This window comes from Balaenoptera musculus, chromosome 14 (assembly GCF_009873245.2).
Source record: "Balaenoptera musculus isolate JJ_BM4_2016_0621 chromosome 14, mBalMus1.pri.v3, whole genome shotgun sequence".
NCBI classification, from domain to species: Eukaryota; Metazoa; Chordata; class Mammalia; order Artiodactyla; family Balaenopteridae; genus Balaenoptera; species Balaenoptera musculus.
The window spans coordinates 33,189,096-33,206,738 of record NC_045798.1 but is presented as its reverse complement, the minus strand read 5'-3'; the positions used below and the strand labels follow the sequence as shown (position 1 = coordinate 33,206,738).

Below are 17,643 nucleotides of genomic sequence, written 5' to 3'. Positions count from 1 at the left end.
AGGCAGCGATGGGAGGAAAGGTCAGGATGCAGAGGCTAGAGGAGGAAAAGGTTAGAAAAACCACGGAAAGAGAGAACGCAGCCTGAAATTTTAAGAAGTTACACCGGACTCGGGAGATAAAATGGAGAGGAAAATGCAGAGCCCGGGGCAGTGTTCGTCTTCAAGCTGGAATCGACAGGCGTGTTTGTAACCTGGAGGGTGAGGACTGATGGAGCGGATCCGTGATCTCCCGGGAAGCAGGACTGGGAGGGGCCGGCGCACAGGTAAAGCGATGCCAGATGGAGGAGGGAACTTCGTCCAGGGCAACAGGGGAAGGAGGAAGGGCGGTGCAGGGAGTGAAGGCTGGTGACAGGAAGCCAAGAGGGTCTCACCATATCCATCCCAGGGGTGACCGCCTCCTGCCAGGAGTGAGGGAAGATGCCTCAGAGAGCCGCCCTCCTAGGAGACAGGGGGCGACCGACCGAGGCCCTGGAGGGCAGCCAGGCCCGGCCACAGCACGCAAGGCTCTTGGGAAGCAGAGGCCACTGGGGAGCAGGTGTGTATTTGGGCTGGAGCCACTGAGGACGCTGCAACGCTTGTTTCACCCCAGGTGGGAACAGCGGAATCACGGGAGGGTAAGGCGAGGGAGCAGACCCATAAGAAGTCACTCGGGCCAGGCGCAGGGACAGAGAAGCACCAGCAATGGAAAGGAGATGGCACCTGTGGTCGGCAGAATAGCAGCCCCCGAAGATGTGCAGGTCTTAATCCTGGAACCTGCGATGCTGGTATCTCACACGGCAAAAGGGGTTTTGTGGATGTGATTAAGTGAAGAATCTGAAGATGGGGAGAAGGTCCAGCAATGTCCAGGTGGCCTAATGTCATCACAAGGGTCCTTATAAGAGGGAGGTAGAAGGACCAGGGAAGGAGACGCGAGGATGGAAATAGGCTGGAGTGACGTGGGCCCACAAGCCAAGGGATGCAGGTGGCCCCCCAGAAGCTAGAAAAGGCAAGGAAATAGATCCTCCCCACAGCCTGCAGAACGAATGCAGCCCTGCTGGCCCCAGTTTAGACTTGGGACGTTCTGAATTTTAAGATAATAAATTTGTGTTGTTTCAAGCCACTGTTTGTGGTAATTTGTTACAGCAGCAAAACGAAATTAATACAACACCTAGCCACATGGAATTCAAATTAGAACTATATTACTAAACTATAAAAGATAGATGAAGACATCCAAGAGACTTTTAACTTTCTCATGATCACTTTCATTTTGTTCTGAAATACCAAATTATTTTTAAAATGTGCAAGTATCCCTGCTTTTCAGGGGCCTGATCTACCTGGCAACCCCATGCCGGCTGGAGACAGGAACACCTGCCTGGGGATAAGAAGCAGAGCGTCCCGGGAGGATGGCCGAGGACAGCAGGCATGTGGGGCTTGGTGGGGCTCCCTGTCCCCAGAGGGCAGTTCAGAGCCAGGGCGGCTGTGCTCCCTCAGTTGCAGCCCGACAGTGATCTGACCCCAGGTGGAGATCTGGGTCCCGTCTTCATGCTACTCCTGCCCCGTCCCCCGCCCTGCAGATGTGCAGACAGAGGCGCCTGGCAGGTCCGAGCGGACAGGGCAGGGTGGGCAGGCCGGGGCAGCTTCATGAGAGAGGGGGGTCTGAGGGGGACACGGACCCATGAGGTTTAAAGAACAAGAGAGACACAAAGGCCTGCAAACTCAGATAAAGATGGAATAGTCAAGCGGAGCCAGCATGGGGACCGGCCCCACAGGCCGGGAGAAGCCCCGTGTGGACGGGCCAGACCCCGGGGCCTCAACTCCAGGCCGACAGGTGTGGACCTGTGACGATCGACAGGAAGGAAGAAGGCTTTAGGGAGACTCGCCTGATGAGGAGATGACTGTCAGGGAGACAGGACAGAGAAAAGTTTTTAAAACCAACCTCAAAACAATCTTTTAAAGTTTAAATCGAATCGAGATTGGCACATTCCACCAGTAATGAAGAGAAAATGTTTTAAAATTTTCTGTGTCAACAGAAGGTGTTTACATCCTTGTATACTCATTACTCCAGATGGTAAAATAAATTATAAAAAAATGACAAACTTTGTCTTGTACAAAAAGATATTTAAAATAGACCTACAAGATGCAAAAAAAAACCACGTGCAAATGAAATAAGTGTATTCTTTAAAAATACCCACACATTTTCTTGGTAGAATCCGTATCTGATCTGCATGACAGAATTGACAGTGTGTGTTTGTGTGTGTGTCATTGGTATGTTTTCTAAAACTTGAATATTAGAATGGAAACTATATATTAAAAGTAAAGCAATACTCCTTTGAGTAGTTTTCCATTCAGGATATGCAAACTATTCTAAGTTTTATTTTCAACATTTCACTATTAAAAGCTGAAGAGTTCCATCTCAGCTGGCTGACCTGAACACCATGGTTATAATATTTACACAATGAAAATGAACATTAATAGTCAAGAGCACAATACCAACACAAAACTGAGTTCAGTCTGATCCTCCTGCCTGGAAGGCTGGCAGGTACCATCTGCCTTTTTTATTCTATTGAAACCTATTTTCGATCATAAACCATGCTTACTTCATCATATATATATATATATATATATATATATATATATATATATATATATATATATACATACACACACACACATATATATATATATACACACACACACACATAATATATGTATCATGTAAAAATAGCATATACAGAGCATATATATATATATATGTACAAATGCTCAGTTAGGGCAACATCTTCCGTCCTCAGGACAAATCAGATGTAATAGGTGGTGACTTCCCCTTCACACGCAGGTGAGACGAAGCCCCATCTCAGCACAATACACCTAGTAAGCTCATTACTTGCATATTCCAAAGACAATCAACAATTCTCCCTCGTACTGTTATCATGTTTTCTGGGCATATCTTACACCCCAACTAGATGGCAAAACTTTAAGAGTCCGTGTCACAAGCACACTAGTGTTTCCGTCCAGGTCTTACGTGGTGCTTTGCACACACGGAGCCTGAGTTTCACCGTCAAGCCACACGTGAGTGGCTTGACGGTGCAACTCCGAGTGAAGGGAGAGGCTGCCACCACATCAGGTGCAGCAGCTGCCTCCTGTGCCAGTGCCTTACTGTCACCTTCAGAGCTGACCGAGGTTAGAGTTCAGAAGCTTGAGGAAGTCATAGTTCTAGCCAAGGAACCATGCAGATGGTGCGCCCTGCCCCCTGCTCCCCTCCCCAACTGTGTTGGGTCTCAGAGGGTCAAGGGGGAGGCTGTATGGCCCACAGCCCATCACTACACGGTCCCCAACGCAGCATCAGGATCTACTTCAGGACAGAAATCCCACACTTGCCCTGGAGGTGCCTCAGTCAGCCCTAGGACGCAAGGGGAATCTGGGGAGAAACTCCGTTCTGCAAGAGTTCGTGCGTGAGTTGATGGACCTTAAAGGACCTGAGAGAAGAAAGTCTGAGAAATAAAGTGAACACACACTGGCTGAGATGAGGGGAGAAGGCGGGAGCTGGACGGGGATCTAGCACTTTGCTGCCATGGGCCAGAACTCGCCCTGCCCTGGGAACCACACACACTTCACCCCCGACATCCAAACATCGGACTCAGTCCCAGAGGATCCTGGTGGAGGTAAGAGAGGATCCCTGTCCTGGGGTCCTGGTCCGAGGACACACGCAGGTCTGATTCCTAGGACACTGTGTCCTTCTTGGTCAATCTCCGCCTTCGTGGCTTCCGGCTGCCTTGAGATCCTGGACGGTCATCTCACCAAGCACAGCCATCGGGTCACAAGCCTGGCCTGTGTCCTCGCATCCTGGACCCCAGCTAGGCTACATCTGCCCTTGGAGGTCATAGAAATGCACAGGCCTTCGCTGGCTCCTGGCCTGAGCCCTCTACCCTCTGACCTGGAGTAACCACTGCAGGAAGGGCATGAGACGGCACGGGGCGAGCTGGAAAGTGCGACTACAAGTTACACTGGGTCACCCCGGTCAAAGCCAACCCTCTGTAAACAGCATCCACACTCAGAAGTAAGGAGAGGTTTCCGGAAGCCACTCAACACAGCTGGTGACAAGAGCACACTGAGAACAGGCGCTGTGCGTCCTGTCACCTCGGGAACTTACACGCTTAGTGGAACGGACCCCCTAAGTCTTGTCACGTGACGGCAGTGGGGGCAGCAGGACCCGAGTCCTCAGCAGAACCTGCACAGACCTGAAGCCTTCTCCCCCAGGGGACCTCTACCCGCGCACAGGAGCCCCGCGGCTCCTCATGCTTCCAACCCATGGCCTCCCCGGCCGCACCCTGAGGTTCTAGTTCAGCAGGTCTCAGGAACATGCACGTCCGTGTTTTCCAAAGCTCCCTGGAAGCATCTGGTATGAGGACTGGGCAGAGAACCCACAAGGCGATATTCAGTATGTCTTAAATTGCGAGGTGCCAACACCTGCAATTTAAAGCAACACCTGCAACGAAAGCAACATCTGCTTTCGTTCCGTGTTGGCTACACCTCTTCTCCCCGGTTCTACTGCCATGTCCTAGATTAAAACTGCTAGCCTTCTCACGTAATAAAACGTACTACAAGTAACTCAATGGATGTCATGAAAAGTGAAGCAAATAAAAAGTTTTAGCTTCTTTCTGCTGGTTAAAATGCAATATAATGATGCAAATCTGATGCGATTTTTTTTATACAGATCGCCCCTGAAATAATGAAAACACAGCCTGTGAAGAACAGAAAGGGCATTGGAAGGTTTAGTACCTTGGGTACCAAGATGAGCCCCGGAGCTGCAAGCCCCTGGTGCCAGGAGTCATTGGGTGGAGCGAGTCTCCCGGGGCTGCTCCGGGCATCCCTACAGTCAGGGACAACCTGCTTTCGGGGGTTCACTGTCCCCTCCAACATGCTGCCTGACCCACCACTTCACATGCAACACATCAAAACAGATGTCTGGCACTGATCCTTGGGTGGACAGATGCAGGTAACATCAGCGAAGAAGAAGAAGGACTCACGCTTGGTGCCTACCACGTGCCTGTTATATCCGACGTCCTTCACACGCAGAGCAACCCAAGGAGGCAGGTGTGGTGATTCCCCTGCTTTACGAACGAGGACCCCGAGGCACAGAGAGACTGGATGGCCTGCCCGAGGTGGCAGCGCTAGGTTTCAACCCAGGCGGGCCGGCCCCAGAGCACACACGGAATCACTAAGGCTTGGATCAGCTTTGTTATGTCACTTTCCAGAAAAGCCTACAAATCAAATAAGTCGGTATGCTATCTAGGCAAACGATTTCATTTCAATGGATTCTCTTACGTGTTGATTCCCTGCAAAACTGTAAGACCTTCAGGGATTTGCTTACCTTGGAAAACAGCTCAACGGGCGCTGCCACGGCCTCCTGTTCCTTCAAGTACTGCTCCCAAGACCAGGCCTCACACGTGGCCACCACAGGGGCTGGAAGAGAAAACACAAGGGCTGTTCTTGAGACAGTTAGTGACTGAAAAATTACGCAATTAAAGATAAATCCAAGAAGCAGGCTCATTATTGAAACCGATGATCAGAAAACCAAGCAACCAACAGGAAGGAGCCTTATCGCTGGCGTTCCGTGAACATCTGGTACAATCACGTCACCTCGCGTCCCCAGCTTTTCCTGGGTTAGAACGGACTTATGAACACGCCCCATCACCGACCGCTGATGACACGCACGCAGGACGGGCGCCCCCAGTCCCCCTCAAAGAAGAGAGAACAGGCACAGGTTCTCTAGAAGGTGATTTGGTTACTTTTAAGGCGAAGGACCTGAAATTTTTTTTATACTCTCCTTTCACTTTCCTACCTCTTCTTGGTGGGAATGTCAATTGGTACAACCTGTCGAAAGGCAACGTGGAAACTGTCAAAAGCCTTAAAAATTATTTGTATACTTTGAACCAGCCATTCTCCTAGGAATCTGTCTTAATGCAATTACAGTGATGTGCCCAAGAGTTTATCCTAGAACCCTTCATAATAGTGAAATACTGGAAACAAACTGAAGAGAGGGCTGATTAAATGCACTGTACAGATGTGTCATTTAATAACAGCTCATAAAATTACATTGCAGAAGACTGCTGAATGGCAGAGAGAGGCTATGGTAATGATACACCAAGTGGGGAAAAAAAGTTTAGGAAACAAAATGATCCTTTTTGGTAAAATATATAATGGAAACAAAAAACACTAAAATCATGTAAATCAAAATCGTAAATGAAGTCATCTTTAGGTGCCGGGATCATAAATAATTTCTTCCCATTTTTCTTTGTACTTTAGTTTTCTGCTTTTCTAGATGAATAACTATCCTTTGTAATTCAATAAAAATATCATTTTTAAATAATAAAAATCTGGCAAAAAAGATTAATAATTGTTTGAAGTTTATATTCTATGTTCCAGTAACTCCTTCTCTAGGGTTAATATGCTAAGGAAGTGGTCCTGATAAAAGCTGATGGTGAAAATGGACATCACACCATTATTACAGCAAAAATGCAAAGTAATATTAACATGGGAGAAAAGTTAAATAAATGTTATTTATATATACATATACACATATATGATTATGAAGTTGTCACAAACTATACTTTTTATAAAATATCTTGAGAATTTTCTGGGATATCTTGAGAATTTATTATCAAAGTAAGGACACAAAACAGTATATATTTTATGACCTTAATTTTTAAAATACAAATTATTACATATATTAAAACATTTGTTTTTCACAAACTTATAAAGCCCCTTCTCCATGCAAGGCGATAGGCATGTATGTGTGTCTACATATACAAACACACACGCACAGAAAAGAAATTGGAAAGAAACAGCAAAATATTAACAGTGATTATACGTGGGTGGTGGGATTAACATAAATATTCTTTCCTTGTTACTTTCTGCAGTTTTAAAATTCTCGACAAGCACTATTATAACCAACCACACACACACGCACACTTGCACACACACACTCATACACACACGCTCCTGGAGAATTCTCGTCAAAAGCGCTCTGTGAACGTTAATTTTAACATTTATCTTGTTGTGAAGTGTCCCCGAGGAAGGTCCAGATGGTGAAAGGTCAGAACTACAAGCATGTTGGTGGTGACAGGTACTTAGGCACACCTCAAAGTCAAACACTCGGAACCTCTCAAGACGGTAAAGCAACCTGATGGAATAACAAACACGAAACTCCACCAGCTGTGCAGGAAGAAGTAATGCGGACTTTTAATCACTTAAAAAATATGTGCTGAGCTCCTCTTCACATGCCAAGAAGCATGCTGCCCGCTGGAATAAGAATATGACCCAGTCCCTGGTCTAGTAAATGAAAAAGAAATAAATAATGTGTATTATTTTTCCCTTTAATATTCATATATACAATTGACAAAAAAAAAAGTAATTTAAGCTCAGGTTATAAGGAAAAAATCATACCAAATTACAGTTTAAAACAGACCCACAGAGCATGCACATTAATAATTACTGTTTATCAGTCACAACACACTGACCTGTTCTTGCTAAGAAATGCACTTATTAAAGTATAAGAATTTTAAAAAGCACTTTAACCATCAAATGAGGCTAAGAGAACTGTTATCAATGGATTTCCTTGCTTTGTTTGGAAACAGTGCGACATCTCTGGGTGATTCCCACCAAGGAGCTCGCAGTCTGTTAGCCATCACAGCACTAGAAGATTTGCTGCCATTTCTACACGACATGAGATATTTTATTTTGCTAAACACAGAAAGCAATTTGACAAACCCTGAACATTCTCTGGTAAGATTATTCAACATCCCTATTTTCACATAAGCATTTTACAACATCACAATTATAAGCATTACCAAAATCATTACAGCAGCGTTGGCTCCAAAGCAAATATAAATGTCTCATTTTCTACAACAGCTGCGTTCCTGAAAAACTTGTGTGTGAGGGGTGACATCACCATGTCGTCCCCAACGCAGAAGAAGGTCATTCCTCACAAGAACCACGAACGACTATTGAAGACCAAGACACACTGAGAGAACCCAGACCCAGGGGTGAGGCTGAAGCCGCCCCTGCACCCCAGAGACCCAGACGGATGCCCGGACGGACACAGTGGGAGGGGAGAGGAGGGGCTGCAGGTGACGCTGACCACACTGCCCCTCCCCCAGGCCTCCCCAAGCCTCAGGCTCCTCCAGTGGGAAATGAGGGCTCCGGGGACAACCGGCCCTCACCCCCAGCATCCTGGATCACTGTGTGGGAGCCCCTATTCTGACCTCACCCCACGGGGACTGCAGTAGAACCTGGAGGGCACAACGGTGGGGACTGACTGTGATGGAGAGGGGGGAGGGGCTCGCGACACCGGCACAGGGATCTCGGGATGGAGTTCACACCTGCATCACCCAGGTGGGGACCCCAACCTGCAGCTCTGCTCACCTGCAGAACCAAGTCAGGGCGCAGTCTGACGAGGGAGCTCGATGGGGTGCAAACCTGCCTGAATCGGACCCTCAGGGAGGAGTTCTGTTGGCCCTGAGCCTGCTCTGCCCAAGCCCACGCCAGGTGTTGCCTCCCAGCCCACCCACGTAGAGATAGCCTTCCAGACCCATCGACCAGAAGCGCTGGGACAGTCCTGGAAGAGGTGTGTTGGGCGGCACTTGAGCAAAGCCAGTGGCCCTGTCCAGCCAGGGAACTGGGGTGCGGGTCAGCTTGAGGTAAGATGACAAACAAAGAGCTTTACTGGCTTTCAAGCTGCTTCGCCCACTGCACCCAGGCAGGGGACCTACCTCACAGCCCTGCTCACCACCAAGTACAGCCTGTCCCCCGGGAATCCACCCAGACCACAGGGGACGCTGTGAAGCCCACTCCACAGCCCTCCGCACGTGGGCGCCTGAACAGGGAGCGCAGCCTGGGGCCTCTTGTGTCTGCAGAGGAGAACCAGTGGCCTCACCCTCAGTGCACACTCAGGCCTGACTCAGGCCCCCAACAATGAGCTGTGCAGGCCCCAGGTCCCAGCCTGCTGCCCCGCCAGGGAGGGAAGCTAACTCACACCCCGCCCACTACTGAACACGTGCCCAGTCCCGGCCGTCCCGTGAGCCTGGCCAGAGAGCCCAGGCGACTGCAGAGCCCGCCCTCCAGCCCCACCTGGGGAGGAACCCAGCCAGCCGTCGTCCACCTGTTCTCGGCCGGGGCACAGCCCCCCATCCCTGTCCTCTGAGCTCAAACGGATGCCTCCCCCAAAATAAACCCTAACAGCAGGCCCACCTGCCCAAGGGCTTTACCAGCAGACACGCCCAGAAACCCATGCCGAGCTGACTGGTGAGGAACTGTCTCTGCCAAAGCAAACTGCACAGCCTGGAAGACAAGCCCCACTGCTCAGACGCACAGGTTCCAACGTGAGGAACCGAGGATCATGAAAAGCCAGGTAACTATGACACCAGCAAAGGAAATCAATAAAGCTCCAATGGCTGACCTTAAAGAAAGAGTGAATTATGAACTGTCAGACAAAGAATTCAGAATAGTCCTCCAGAGGAAGCTTAATTAACTACAAGAAAACACACACAGACAACTAAATGAAACTAGAAAAACAATGCATGAACAAAACAAGAAGTTCAACAAAGAAAGAGCCACCATGAAAACAACCACAATAATAACAAAAAAGCCCTAGAGTCCAAAAATACACTAACCAAACTGAAAAATTCAATGGAGTCTCAAGAGTAGACTGGACCACGCAGAAGAAAGAATCAGCAACCTGGAGGATAGGACACTGGAAATTCCCCAGTCAGAGGAGCAAAAGGAAAAAAGGAGGATAAGAGAGAAGAAAGCTGGGCGGAATTATGGGACACGGTGAAAAGAAACAATATTCGCGTTATGGAAATTCCAGAAGGAGAAGAGAAAGAGGAAGGGATGGAAAGTGTATCTGAAGCAATAATGGCTGAAAACTTCCCAAATGTAGGTAGAGAAATGTAAGTTTCACATCCATGAGGCCCAAAAGGGCCCCAAATAGGTTGAACCCAAATAGGACTACACTGAGACACATTATAATTAAATAGTCAAAAGTCAAAGACAAAGAAAGAATTTTAAGAGCACTAAGAGAAAGAGAGACGTCACATACGAGGGAAACCCCATAAGACTATGAGCGAACTTCTCAACAGAAACCTTTCAGGCCAGGAGAGAATGGGACAGTTTATTCAAAATGCTGAAAGAAAGCAGGGTCAGTGCTTGGATGGGCTGGAGGCTGGCGGCGTGTGCATGTGTGTTACACCCTATGAAAGCACAGGTGCACTTGAGCCAGGCCACGTCCTCACAGACAGCAGACACTGGCATGCACAGGGTTAGCTCTTAGAAGCACCCCCTTTACAAAGGGCTCACCAAGTCTAAGAGGACCAGGCAGCAACATCGCCCTTGGAAAAGGGGTTGGCACACTGAGTAGGGTACATCCCAGACCAGATACCCGTTAATCCTGTAAACCACAATTGTGTCCTGCTTTATCATTTCAGATCTGGAGTTTGGAATAATTGAGTTTATTTAAATTGACAGAAAACAACCTCTACTCCTTTATTTCAGCTCTTTATATGAACAGTCCTCCATATGTGCGTGCTAGTGTTTTGTTCTCAACTCCTCTTATAAAATTCCATAACATAAAAAGCACAGCATGCTGTTTAAAAATGGAAAGAAGCCCTAGCTGTCATCTAGCTCTGTGATTTTTTTCAAACCTTAAATTTCTTTCTATCTTGTCATACCCTATAATGGAAAAGAATCTGAAAAAGAATATATATATTATATATACAGATATATATACACACACACATATAACTGAATCACTGTAAGTCAACTATACTTCAATAAAAAAAGAAAAAAATTATAACAGCACATTGTTAATTGAAGGTAATTTTACCATATTTAATTATATTGATGATTTTGAACACTCTCTTCCTCATTTAAAAAGTGATGCATGCTGATTTTAAATTCACTGCCAAAAAAAGGCATGATCTGTCAACAAACAAAACTATATATCCAATTTTCTTTGGGGACCAAATGTACATTAAAATTTAACCATATGTTATAGAATCAAAAATAGATAAAAACTGTTTCCAAAAATAAATAAATAATATTTTTTAAATTAAATTAAAATGTTTCATCAATATGGGGGCTACAAGAATATTCTCTCTAGTATGACCCCATTTTTACCTACAGAAGTATCTTTCTAGGCGCCCCACCATGAGACACCCCGTGAGTACAGGTACGCTGCCTGCCCCACGCTCTGGCCACTTGGCATCACATTGATCCCCCTTGGAGAGCAGAGACTGTCAGATGAAGCCTCACCTGACACTAAGAACACCTAGTTCTAGGAAACTGCACAATACTTATTAATGATTTTCTAAACTAAAATTAAAAATGGCCGGGGGTGAAGAATGAATAAACTGTCATTCTTAAGAACAGAACCACGTAAATCCTGTAACTCATGTCCCTGAGAGACACCTTCCCAATTCCATTAACCATAATCACAGCCTTTCACACCAACGTTTCAACTTCATTTCAAAAGTTAACGTTGCATCCGGCTCCATTGGCTGCATCTTAGAAAATGTGAGAAAAACATTTTTTTTTGTTGGTTGTCGGTAGCAACCAACCAAATTTATTACACACAGATATAAATAATGCCTCCCTTTGTGGTACCAACTGGAAATGATACAATTTTCCCAACGTTATAACAACTTATCACTGCTGGGAAATAACCCCGAAACAGAAGCTCCATGAATATAACTGCACTTCCCAACCTCTCACATGGTAATAACTCTGCCGTGTCTCCGTAGCAAGGACTTCCGCCTGCTCTGCTGAGAACATTTTTCATTTGCAAATGTAGGCTGCGTCTCATTCCAGTACTGAATTCAAAACCAGTTGTTGCTCATTTCCCTGCACATAGCGTGTGCTGAGAGCCAGGACATGCCAGGAAATGCTCGGGGACTTGACTCGTGCTCACGTGACATCTACTCTAGTGGGGGAGACACACGTGCAGACAGACAAGTGTCACCCTCACCCGGCATACGGAGGGACTCAACGTTTCTGTGAATAAATAGGCAGGCACAAGGGTTAACGTGCACCAGTTAAGAAACCCAAACAATGCATCTGGGAACAAAATAAAGAAGGATTAATTCTGACCAGAGGACGCTTCCTGGAGACCGCTGCTCTCCCAGACAACCAGAAAATCAGCAGGCGGTCCAGGGAGAAGCAGCAGGAGCAAAGGGACAGGCTGCAGAGGGAAGAGCCCCTGACAACGCCCGTCTCGGCATCACCACGGAGCCTGTGGGACACACGGAGCAGAACGCAGGGTCGCTGCACGGGGAGGGAGCAACCGTAAAATCGGGCAGGTTCTTCCAAGTCGGAAGTAAGAACTTGCTCTAGCACCAGTGCTGAGTAAGAAGGAAACAAATGCCAGAGACAAAGACTGAAGGCGGAACGATGCCAACAGTCCAGGCAGAGGTAACGAGGGCGTTCCCTAGAGAAAGGCGGGGAGCCAAGGGGCGACGCAGAACTAAAACCGAAGGACCTCGGCCAACAACTAACTGCCAGGGGCGGGATGGGGCAGGGCGAGGTGGTCCAGGGAGGAGGATCCATCGGGGGAACCCAGTGGGGGATCGGCAAATCGAGGGAGCGACGCAGGAGGCTGCAAGGAGGACGGGTTATTGTCAGAGATGTTGAGTTTTAGGTATCTGGAATAATCTAAGCATATATATATCCAACAAAAGGAGATCTCAAATTTTTCAGCAAGAGGCAACAACTGAGAAACATGGAGAAAGAAGAACCAAGGTCAGAACGTGTGCATCCGCATCAGGGGTGAGTGAAGAGGTGGGGAGGAGGACGGGGGACAAGGAGAATGGGCAGGGACCCGGGGACACACACAAGACCTGGAAGTCAGGGAGGCAGAGGGTCCCAAGGGCTGAAGGACCAGCACCGTCCGATGCGGAAGAAGGTCCAGTGAGACCAACCTGGGAGAAGCAGCCGCGGCCGGGCGGCCACGGTGTCACTGTGACCTCAGGGACAGAGGCTTTGGTGGAAGAATGTGCTCGGAGGTCAGACTGCACGAGGCCAAACACTGAAAAGAAAGTCTCAGGGAAGCAGCAAGTGTGCCACGCTCTGAGAGGCTTGCAGATGAGGAGAAGAGACAGGTGGCAGGAGAGCTGGAGGGGCACCAGTCACATGACGAAATGGAGGGGCACCAGTCACATGACGAAAAAGGAGCTCTTCTCGTTCTTAAGGACTGCAGGGAGCAGAGGGCATTTCAAGCCATCAGCTGAGGGGCAAGAGCCAGAAGACAGAGATGAGGCTCCTAGAAGAGGGGGTGACCAGGGGGATGTGCGGGACAGAAGACTCTGAGAACACAGCAGCGGAAGGGCCCTACTAACGTTATAGAACCTTCGGGAAGGAGAGAGAAGACATCACCCCAGGACCTCGATCTCCATGACCAGGAGTGCGTCACAACTGGGAACACATGGGCAGGACAGTGATGGAAATTCCTCTGGGACCAGATGTGAGGCGCACAAGGCCATCCTGAGAGCCGCTCGGCCAAGCCGGTGACTCTCAGAGGGGCTCCCGGCAGTCTGGGAGCGGAGCAGATAGTTCAGTCCGTGGACAGCTGGGCACCAATGAGGAGACAGCCCAGTTGGATGAAGGGCACCAGCCTCGAGCACATAAGATGAAATGCGCCAGAGGCCCCACCTGGCCGGGAGCGCAGGAAGTCAGGAAACTACTGACGAACAGAGAGGAACAGAAAAGCTAACACACAGGACGTGAGGGCTTTGACAAGCTTCCACGGAACGAAGGAGTAGAAGGACCGTGGTTCTGAGGGTGTGACCAAGAGAGGATTTCAGGGTCCAAAATGCGGTGACTCAGCCATTTCCCCAGGTGCTGCCACAAGTGGACAGAAAAACAATGCACAGGACCAACACCAGAAACCTGTGTGCAGCAGAGAAGAGAGGTGTGTAAACAACTTATTCTAATACGGTGGTTTTCAAAGGGTGGTCACCCCCTGTAACTTGTGAGAAATGCAAGTTTTGGAGGCCATACCCCAGACTTAATGATTCAGAAACTCTCCACTTTAACAATTTTTCTAAGTGATTCTGATGCATGCTAAAGTTTGAGAACCACTGTTCTTAATTAACGTGAAGAAACCTACAAAGTAGAGACAAAACTAATTATGGTTGATATCATCAAAGAAGGCTTCCCAGATGACGTGACATGTGCCTTAAAGGATAAAGTTCTCAAAGTGTGGTACTCAGAACTACAGCATCAGTATCACCTGGGGAACTGTTAGAAATACAAATTTGGGGCATCAATTAAAATTTTGGGTAGCTACTGAATCAGAAACTCTTAGGGGGATGCCTATGAGCTGTTTTCACAAGCGCTCCCTCTGCAGCAGCTCATGTTTGAGAGCTCCAGCTCCGGAATGAGGGTCAGACTCCAGCTGCAGATGGCCCTAGAGACAGGGGCAGGACTGAGAACTCTTTGACCACAGTCCTGTTCTTGAATTTCCATGAGTCCCCATCCTCCCCCAGCATGAATTTTACAGTACGGCCCATTTCCTGAGGAAGCTGGAGTGATCTCTCTTCCTTGCAAAAGAAATCTAATTAAAGCACCACGGGAAGAATTTTAGTCTTAAGCCTATATACATGCTGTGAAACCAGCAGAAGTTTTTAAGGAAAGAAATGCCATAACAAGTTTTGGACTTGTTTCTCCTCTGCCCTGCCCATTGCTGGTTTTTTGGTAGTTTTGATTTTTTTAAAGACACTGCTGGTTGCAGTTGTAGAGATGATGGAGTAAAATAAGGAGAGAGAACTGATACCAGAGGTAGCAGAAAGGTGGCTGTTTCAACAAGCCAGCCCGAGATGACGAGGTCTTGATGTGATACAGCTGGTGAGGACGGAGAGGAGCAGAGAGGAGTCAGGGAGAGATCTGAGTAGGACCTGACATGCTGGACATCAGTGAGGTGGGAGAGAGACCGAGTTTACGACTGTGCCGAGACAGGCTTAGAGGGCAAGATGAATATGTTTTCAGAGATGCTAAACCTCTGAAATCTAAAGGGTCTAAAGGATATGCAGGATGAACTATCTAGGGGGCATTAAAAATGGGTTTTTCAGGAGAAAGATCAGGACTGGGAACTTGGATTTCATGGCCATCAGTGTACAGGGGGGTTGAGATTCTCCAGGAGTGTATGAAGAGCACAAAGTAGGCAGTGGGACCAAGAGCAGAAATCTAGGGAACTGAAGTATTTCAGATGTGGGCAGAAGAAAAACAATCAGTAAAGGATAGTGAGAAGGAGCAACCAGAGAACAGGATGAATGAGGGAGGAAATACTTTCAAGAAGTAGGGAGTAGTAGCTATTAAATTTAAGAAAAATATAAAACAACTTGAGGACTCAACAAAGGTCACTAATTTTAGTAATTGGAAGGACTTACATGGCCTTTACCTGAGACTTTAACACAGAGACTGACTAAAGATGTAGGAAAAAGCAGGGACCTGAAGCTGGGGAAAGAGATGGGATCAAAGACAGGTGGTGGGATTAGCCTCAGGATGGTTTCTATAAGAAAACAAGGAAAGGGTGCTGGTCCAACGAAGCCCAGAGGTGAACAGGAGAAAGGCTGGAAGCATAGTCTGTGAGGAGGACAAAGTTTACAGGTATGCAGGTGGAAATGCAAACTGGAAATAGTAATCTTCAGAAGTAACAACTCAAAGAGCTGCCAGACTACGGTGACGGAGGAGTCATGTATGACAAAACAGAGAAAACCAATGCAAATGTGGTCAATAATATTGTAATAGCTTTGTACAGGGACAGATGGTTACTAGCCTTATCGTGGTGATCATTTCATAAGATATGCGAATGTCAAATCACTATGTAGTTCACCTGAAACTAACAGAATATTGTACATCAACTATATTTCAACAAAACAAAGCAAGAAAACAGTGCAAGCCAGGTGTGCTCATTGATTCAACAAACAGGGTTTTCTGTGACACAGGCCCTGTGTTAGTTGCTAATGATTCAAAGAAGAAGATATAGTTTTTTTCCCCTTAAGAAGCTTGCTTAGTAGGGAACCAGGTAACTATTATACAAAAAGGAATATCCAACTGCAGAGACATGAACTAAGGGCTATAAGAACACGGTGGACAAAACAATCGGCATTGTCTTCAGGGCATTACATTTTCATTTTTCATTCAACAAATATTAACCAAATGCTTATGATATGCTACAAGCTTATAATACAGCACGAAACAAACTAACAAAAATCCCTACCGTTACCCACCATAAATTCTAGTGTGTGAAGACAGATGATAATTAAGTAAAATACATAGTATGTCAGATGGCAATAAGTGTTAAGGAGAAAATATAACAGAGAAAGCAGCTAGGCAGTATTAGCAGGAGGGGCTCTGCAGACTTCCCACCAGAAAGAATGGAAGCAACAAGGCAATGGAATGACATCTTTAATGCAATGAAACCATGAAACTGTCAAGTGAGAATTATACATCCAATGAAAACATCCTCCAGAAAGGGTGTTTGAAAATAATGAAATTTTCAGATTCATTAAAACTCATTTTGTTATGTCCACATTTCACTTATAGAATAGTTTCCATTCCTGACTGAGTTCTTCTTCACTCCTACAGAATTCATTTTGTCTCCTACAGATATTCTCGTAAAACTTTTTTTTTTTAACATTTAAGTCTTCAATCTACTAGGAATTAATTTTTTAGACAGATGATCAGTTTGGCAAACATAACCTACTAAATAATCTATGGTTTGTCCTCCTAAAATGATTTACCCATGTACATTGTGTATATTAGCCTATGTGTAATATATTACATTTTCACATCTCTTTCTGGTTTCTCTATTCTGTTCCACAGATTCTTGGTCTATTACTATACTACCAGAATGTCTGGGATTTCAGTATAAAATACTTGTATCCAATTTAAATTAAAACCAGTTGGGATTCTATTTTGGTATTGAATTAACTGTTAATTTGATGGAAATCGACATTTTTGTGGCATGTATTTCCATTTGTTCAGATATTAATTTATAGGTATCAATAGAATTTTCTAGTTTTCTTAACAAGGTCCTTCACATTTCTTGTTCAACTTATTCTAAATATTTTATACATTATTGCTTTTATGCGTGCAATATTTTTCCCTTTTCAATTTCTAGGTGCTGATGACTGACATACAGAAAAAGCTAATGACTTTTTATACTTATCCTCTATCCAACCACCTCAACTTTCTTATATTAATTCTATTGAATAGTAGCTTATAATTAGATTCTCCTGGGTTTTCTAGGTATAAAATCACATCATCTGCAAAAATATATAACTTTATCTCTTTCCAAAGTTCATACCACTCATTAAATTTTGTTTTTTATTTCATTCACTAAAATCGCCAAGAGAGTAGTGAATAGCAATGGTGATAGTGGGCACCTCTATTTCCTGATTTTAATTTAAATGGTTTTGATGTTTAGCTATTCAGTATATTTGCTATTACATTTTGGTAAATAATTTTTATTATATTCAATGCTATTTTACACACAAATTTTTGCTAGGAATGGCAGTTAAATTCTACCAAAAGTCTTTTTCAGTGTTAAAGATCATTATATGGCTTCTCCCTTTTAATCTGTTGATGTGTGAATTATGTTGGCAGATTTTA

General features: G+C 45.9%; 1 protein-coding gene across 1 annotated transcript in view; it reads right to left on the bottom strand.

The window, feature by feature from the left end:
* L3MBTL4 (L3MBTL histone methyl-lysine binding protein 4) overlaps positions 1 to 17,643 on the bottom strand; it is a 311,652-nt gene that overhangs the window by 258,626 nt on the left and 35,383 nt on the right. The window contains exon 5 of the mRNA XM_036823196.1: positions 5,351 to 5,442. Coding sequence (XP_036679091.1) covers positions 5,351 to 5,442 — 92 coding nt within the window. The remainder of the gene's footprint in view (positions 1 to 5,350; positions 5,443 to 17,643) is intronic.